The 7,591-nt window shown below is 41.1% G+C and overlaps 1 protein-coding gene across 1 annotated transcript; it reads left to right on the forward strand.

Annotated features, from left to right (window-relative positions):
• The first annotated feature begins 2,986 nt into the window (after nt 1-2,986).
• LOC134190122 (G2/M phase-specific E3 ubiquitin-protein ligase-like) lies at nt 2,987-6,968 on the forward strand. The gene is made up of 6 exons (XM_062658547.1): nt 2,987-3,033; nt 3,105-3,238; nt 3,297-3,398; nt 3,451-3,575; nt 6,593-6,884; nt 6,944-6,968. Exons 1-5 carry the CDS (start codon nt 3,015-3,017, stop codon nt 6,594-6,596), a joined length of 384 nt encoding a protein of 127 aa, XP_062514531.1. The 5' UTR covers nt 2,987-3,014; the 3' UTR covers nt 6,597-6,884; nt 6,944-6,968.
• Nucleotides 6,969-7,591: the final 623 nt, after the last annotated feature.

The raw sequence follows: 7,591 nt of genomic DNA on the forward strand, positions 1-7,591 counted from the left end.
TACGAAGCAATAGTTTCTGTCAAACAATCGCGGGAACTAAGGAAACAGACTTTCAGTTGCTCTTCTAAAGTATTTTGTGTTCAATTATTGTACCATATTGATCTAACTAGTAAATGCTCGGTTAGCATTGTGTTTGGCGAGCGATGGTGTTCTGTCTTTACCAATTCGCGTAACAATGGTTGCGTTACTTAGCAATAGTTTTTGTCAAACAAACCCGGGAACTCAGGGAACAGACTTTCAGTTGCTTTTCTAAAGTATTTTGCGTTCAATTAACCGATTCAGGGGTTCAATTATCCGTTGCTTACGGCTGTTGTGCAACTAAATAACTTACATAGTCTACGGTTGGGCAGCTGCTCAAATATCATCATTCATCAGCTGTCTAGACGCAATAATTTGTAATTAATCTTTACTTTAGCGTGAATTTTTAGCGTGTGTTGTAGGATAATTTCCTTTGCACTAATCTTGGTGTCCCACTTTTCCGCGGAGGTCTAACTAAGCTGTTGTGAGCGAACTAAATCTACATATCTAGGAAGCCTACAACAACGCCTTGCTCCGCCAATCGTGGTGTAATCCGCATACTTTGTAAATCGCGCGTCTTGCGTGATACCATGCAACAGTCCATCATGCGTCGCAGCTGGTTTTTAGCTAATGAAGAGCTCGAATTTCACTACTTCACCTTCCCACCTTTCTTGAATCAATCATTTATTGTTCAGCTGAAACGTGAGTGAGCATCCTAGAAAGACGTCATGAAAGAAATGTGCGACTAAAATAATTATTTCTATATTTGGTACTTCTAATTAGAACAGAACATCGGATAATTGAATGCCCGAATCGGATAACTGAACGCCCAATTCGGATAATTGCTTGCCTGAATCGGGTAACTGAACGCTGAGTTCAGATAATTGAGCGCAAAACACTCTAGTTGTCTTCAATTCTTCGTTCACGCTTCAATCGTCTCACTCGTTTACTGAGATAGTCGCGTAACAATGATCGCATAGTCACGTGACAATGGTTGCGTAGCAATAATTTCTATCAAAGTAACGCGCGGAAACTCAAAAAACAGACTTTTCTCTTCTTTTAGCTTTTCCTTTTTCATTCCGTTTGTCACAGATCAGTCTCCTTTTCTCTTTAGTCGCGTAAGGGAGCAAAATCGAGAGTCGTTTGACTCTCCTCGCCAAGAAATTACAATTGAGTCGACCCCTCAAAAGAGGTCCCATGCTTCAATTTTTAGCGCATATGTTACGGAGTCAAAATTGCATTCATCTGGCATCGTCGTTTTGTCGATTTGTCTTTCTGTTTTGCCGTAAATCTATATGACAAGTGCTGACGTACGTATATAAATATATAAATATACTAGTAAATGCTCGGTTAGCATTGTGTTTGGCGAGCGATGGTGTTCTGTCTTTACCAATTCGCGTAACAATGGTTGCGTTACTTAGCAATAGTTTTTGTCAAACAAACCCGGGAACTCAGGAAACAGACTTTCAGTTGCTCTTCTAAAGTATTTTGCGTTCAATCAACCGATTCAGGCGTTCAATTATCCGTTGCTTACGGCTGTTGTGCAACTAAATAACTTACATAGTCTGCGGTTGGGCAGCTGCTCAAATATCATCATTCATCAGCTGTCTAGTCGCAATAATTTTGTAATTAATCTTGACTTTAGTGTAAATATTTAGTAAGTGTTGTAGGATAATTTCTTTTGCACTAATCTTGGTGTTCCACGTTTCCGCGGAGGTCTAACTAAGCTGTTGTGAGTGAACTAAATTACATATCTAGGAAGCCTACAACAACGCCTTGCTCCGTCAATCGTGGTGTAATCCGCATACTTTGTAAACAGCGCGTCCTGCATGATACCATGCAACAGTCCATCATGCGTTGTAGCAGGTTCCTAGCTAATCAAGAGCTCGAATTTTACTGGTTCGTCTTCTCACCTTTCTTGAATCAATTATTTATTGTTTAGCTGAAACGTGAGTGAGCATCATAGAAAGACGTCATGAAAGAAATGTGCGCGGTTTTGACTTTACGTATCAGACTGAAACAATTATTTCTATAAATTTAGTACTTCTAAGACAGAACATCAGATAATTGAATACCTGAGTCGGATAATTGAATGCCCGAATGGGATAACTGAACGCCCAATTCGGATAACTGATTGCCCGAATCGGATAATTGAACGCAAAATACTATAGTTGTCTTCAATTTTTCGTTCACGCTTCAATTGTTTCACTCGTTTATTAGCTGAGATAGGCGCGTAACAATGGTCGCGTAGTCACGTGATAATGGTTGCGTCACAATAATTTCTGTCAAAGTAACGCGCGGAAACTCAAAAAACAGACTTTTCCCTTCTTTTAGCTTTTTTCTTTCCATTCCGTTTGTCACGCATCAGTCTCCTTTGCTCTTTAGTCACGTAAGGGAGCAAAATCGAGAGTCGTTTCACTCTTATCGTCACGAAATTACAATTGAGTCGACCCCTTGAAAGGGGACACGTTATTCAATTTTTAGCGCATATGTTACGGAGTCAAAATTGCATTCATCTGGCATCGTCGTTTTGTCGATCCGTCTTTCCGTTTTGCCATAAATCCATATGACAAGTGCTGACGTACGCATATATATAAATATATAAATATATAAATATATAAATAAAATATATCTCGAGCTCAATTGACATGACAAGAGAGAGGCTCGCTTCGCTCGCCAATAAATATATAAATATATAAATATATAAATAAAATATATCTCGAGCTCAATTGACATGACAAGAGAGAGGCTCGCTTCGCTCGCCAATTAGATAAATCTTAGGAATGAGCGTAATTACGTAAGTAAGGCCTTTTATGGAAAACGTTCTATCTAGAGGGTCTAAAAATTGCAGTGGTCACCATCTACCGCCACACCATTGGCAGTTGCAAACGGACAAAATGCAGCATCACACGTTCAAACGACAACGGTACGTGTGTACACGTACTTACGTATATACGGGATCTTTCTCAAGTCACGTGATATATTTCAAACCATCAATGCAACGTGTGAACCCCAGTGAGTCTGGCTGTTCGAAACTACTAGTAGTCACAATGTAGTTTTTAACTCTTACTAATTGGTGTGTTCAGGCCTTGATTCACGATCTTCGAGGAAGCACTACTGCTTGTTCTGCAACAGCAACGTTGACGATGAATTTAATCTCGGTGTTTTTTTTGTTTCTAAATATCGACGCAGGTGGACTGCAGCGCATCATCATTGTCTGGTACAACAGACGAACGAATTGTGTCACGTGGTTTTGTACGCGGCTCCTCTCTTTGCAGTTATTTGCTGCCGGGTTGAAGCAGGCTGGTAAAGACAGTGATGGATTTGCAGGATTTTTGTTACCTGACGTAATGGATGAATATAGGAGATGCCGTCGACTTGTAATCATGATTGGTTATTGTGTGTTGAGATTACTTAGTGACTAATTTGCAGAGATGTGCCTATTGCAAGAAAAATGGAGCTGCCTCTGGATGTGTGATGAGGTCATGCCGTCAGGTTTTTCATTACACTTGTGGGATGACAGGAGGCTCTCTGTTCCAGTTCTATGGTTCTTTTCAGTAAGCATGCGATTTGATACTTATATCTGACTAACTCATTAGCCCGTTCACCCAGGAAAGGTAATTAAGACACAAATTCCCATTATACGATTTAGTTATTGGGCGGAGAAAACGGAAACTCCTGAATAATTTGTTTCCAGTGCATGGGTCAGTGCATTTTCCAGCCATTTCATTTTCAATTTTTTAGTTTGGTTAAGGATTAAAAAGTATATTGTGCATTTTAATTTTTGGACCAATTTTTTATCCAAAAATTAAAATTGGAAAGACAGCTGCACTTTCAGGCCAAGTATATTCTATCTATTCTTCAGTGACAGCACCTAGATGTGATAAAGCAATTGATTGTTGGCACTGTCTTCTTCAAGGTGTACACTCTAGGTGACAATTGACAGACAAACAGCTCAAATAGCTATCACCTACTGCTGATGAAATAGCAGTTAATAGCTATGCAGTAACGATCTATAGGATTCTCTAGCTAGGGAAGCAAATTCTTGTTTAGTTGATGTGGCGTAATTCGTCGATTATAGACTTTCGCTGGAGGGATTGGTTGTAACAGACTTGCAGGTGTATCCAAAGCAATTAGGGTTGTGGCACAAGTGTACATAGTAGCAAGCTATCCAGGGTTGGTTTTACCGATTTTTTCCAAAAGATGTGAGTAATTTGTTAAGTAAAATGAGTGTTGAGTAATTTGTGCTAAAACAAGCTAATCGGCTTAGTGCTTGGCTTAGCCCTTAAAGGAGAACTCCCACGATTTTCAAGTTGGGGTCAGATACAAGTCCCTTTCATAAACCGACAATTCAAAGGGACATAGGGTTTGTGCACGACATCTTCACGGCAGGAGAAACGTCGAAAGAAAGGGGCGTGTCGGGTAAGCGAGGTACATGACGTCATTGGTGCAAAGCCACACGCGCATGCCATCGGGTTAGATGCAGTTGCGGACGGATTCGAAGGCATACGCGTCCTTTCTGTCTGGTGTTCGACCTTACAGTTTCGAGCAAGAGTACGGACCTACTCAGCATGACATCAACGCAGTTGAATACATTGACGGCCATGACGGCAGACAGATCACCGGTGAAGATCTGTCCGATGAGAACGAACATCGAGTTAGGAACACTGATTAGTGCAGCTGCAACAGGTGTTCTGTAATGCCTAGCGTAGCTTTGTGCTTGTGCTGCCAGGAAGTGGACAAACTAGGGTATAGGGTGGAAGCTTCAGGATCTGATCTGTAATTATTACGCAGCATGAGAACTTCCTTGCTGAGTGTTTCAATGAAGACGTTCTTTGAACAGCTGTAGTCTTAATTTAATTAATGATTGATTGGCGACGGGATTCCATCAGAGAGCCACTAACTTCCAGGCGAGTAGCACCTAGACGAACTTGGACTGGTTTGCCTATGTAAAATTTTCACGCAGGCTGCTGCGACTAACTGTGTACAGGTAATTTACTTGCTGGGTGCACGAGAGGCTGGGCAAGGGTATCAGACGTGTCATTCCAGCATGCGTTGTGGGACTCAAAGTGATCCGAACAAACGCGGCTGTTTTTTGAGATAGGCGGATCCACCAGACGTAACTTTGCTAGCCATGATTCTAGCAAATCTGGCTTCTTGAGAGAAAGCCTGAAGAAGCTGACACCTCTGGCGATGTCGCTGCTGTTGTGGCTACAGTCAAAAGCAATGCAGTGGACCATTTCACGTTGATAAGCCAGGTAGATAGCACGGCTTGTGCATGACACGTGGAGGTCATGCACCAACTGCGTCATCAACCACGCCCATGCTAACACTCCCTCTTTTTGCGGTGCTTTTCCTACGTTACAGAAGCAATGGAGGGAACTCAAAGTTTTCGAGTGCAGTCAAGATATAAAAATCTTGTATCTGACCCCAACTTGAAAATCGTGGGAGTTCTCCTTTAAGGCAAGTGCAGGTGAACTGTGCTATGCTTAAGTTAAACCTGTGCCACAATTCTAATCGCTTTGGCGCAAGTTCAGGTGCACCTGTACTACACCTGCAAGTATGTTACAAACGGAATCCCTCTACTAGCGAAAGTGTGTACAATCAACAAATTAGAGACGCCACATCAGCTGAACAAAAAAATTTGCTTCCGTATAGAATCCTAGGTCATTACTGCTAACCTCTATGCCCTGGGTATCTTGCCTTCTTGGTATAATGTGATTGTGGTAAGAAGATAGCCAGACAGTTTTGATTGCCACTGTAATAACAACAGATGCCTCATTCATGACTCACTTTCCTCCTCAGAATACACTCTATCCGCCGCTAGATTTAGAGCGAAACCCAAGCATGAAAGACAGTTTTAATCGAAGGGAAATCGACCGTCTCTCGTGGCATGTGCATGGGGATTGTATGTGTCAAAATTCGAAGTAGCAATGCGGCAAAGCTGCCAACACTCCCACATTTGGAACTCTCGTCCCGCCTACCCGCATTTGGCATCAAACCTCCTGCATTCTGACCATTGGTGGGCGTGCCTGTTCTGTGTAACCATGCATGTACCCTTAATTAACTAAGTTACTGATCATGTGATATCCGGATATCAATGTCTATGTGCCAGCTCATCTCTTCATCCTGCTCTTTCATACATACTTGGTCGCAATCAGAGTCTCTGGGTCACAATATTGACATAGAAGAAGGAGACTGCCAGGCAAGACTGTCTGGAAGTGGAAAGGGGGAGGGGCTGGCTATCCTAGACTATCAAGGAGTTGTATATTGCTGGAAAAGCAATTGAAGAAGGCCACAAACAATAGAATCTAGAACATTCCAACTAGTAGCGAGAATGTGTAATTACCTCGTTCTTATATTTAGTCTAGACTTTAATATATTTACTAACAGGCAGTAGTACGTACAAGTTCTGTGTATTACATTTGTTGCACTTTTCTTATGTAAGTGTACTATTTATATATTATTTAACACTTATTACGATATAAAATTTATTGATATTAATGCTATTGTAGGCGTGTCAAAATTTGTTAGACTCCTGCATTTTTCTGTAAGCTCACACATTTTGATTCAGCTAGGTTGGCAGGTCTGCTGCGGTCACGTCATTGTGAGATCTCACGTGGGGGTCAATTACTCGAGAGGGGATCGTCTAAATATCGAAGTGTGTGTTTACATTGTGGTGTGGAACGCAGTCTTCATGCACGGTATAGTGGCGATTAGCCCAGCAGTTTGGGCGTGATTGATGTTACAGACAGACAGATCAGACTTTTATAGATATAGAGAAGAAGATTGAGTATTCAGTAATAAACTGACATCATATAACAAGTTATGATTAGCACAGCTTGAAACTCTTGTGCAGAAACTAGGTAATTATGGCATGGATTGCATGTGTAAATGCTATCATGTGAGAGCATTTTAATTCCAGGTTTTGTATTTCCTGAATAATTCTCGTTCGAATAATTTCTCTTGAATAATTCCCTTGTTCTATATATTCTGCCATGCTGATATTGGTTTCATGTTAAAAGGGCACGCTTATGGTCGGACATGTGCACTTGAGCTGATATCAAGTGAGGTAGCTTTGCATCGTAGCAGCTAAGCTATTGTAAGTAACATATGTTCAAGTGTGCTGGCAAGAAAATCAATTTTGATTACCATAAGCCCTTCCTACTGCTGTTCATAGGCTGCGCATGCGCACTGGTCACTAGACAAAACTGCTGCCATGCTGGCTATTTTCAATTGACGTGCACAGCAGAAGTGCAATCTTTAAGCAACACTTAGAATAAGTTGCAGAACAGTTTGAATTGAAGCCTTGGGGCTGGAATTTTGGTGAGGTTTGTATTTGGCTGGATATGGTATTTTTGTTGATCTAATGAATTTAACGATTTTACTGTAATTAATGGTCATAAATTAAATTGCATACTTATTGATTCAATTATAGGAAATGATTAGTTAATGTTAATATTGTAGATTTTTGCATGAACTTCCTCCTCAACAAGATATATCAACTAGACTTGACCTAGTCTCTCTCTGCCCTCATCATTCCCCGGATTGTCAATCCTCAGCGGAGAGACAC

Source organism: Corticium candelabrum, chromosome 14 (assembly GCF_963422355.1).
Source record: "Corticium candelabrum chromosome 14, ooCorCand1.1, whole genome shotgun sequence".
Taxonomy (NCBI): Eukaryota; Metazoa; Porifera; class Homoscleromorpha; order Homosclerophorida; family Plakinidae; genus Corticium; species Corticium candelabrum.

Coding starts and splice junctions, on each gene's coding strand:
- LOC134190122 (XM_062658547.1), top strand. Junction 3,239..3,296: donor CAGCGCATCATCATTGTCTG/GTACAACAGACG, acceptor CTCTCTTTGCAG/TTATTTGCTGCCGGGTTGAA. Junction 3,399..3,450: donor ATAGGAGATGCCGTCGACTT/GTAATCATGATT, acceptor ACTAATTTGCAG/AGATGTGCCTATTGCAAGAA.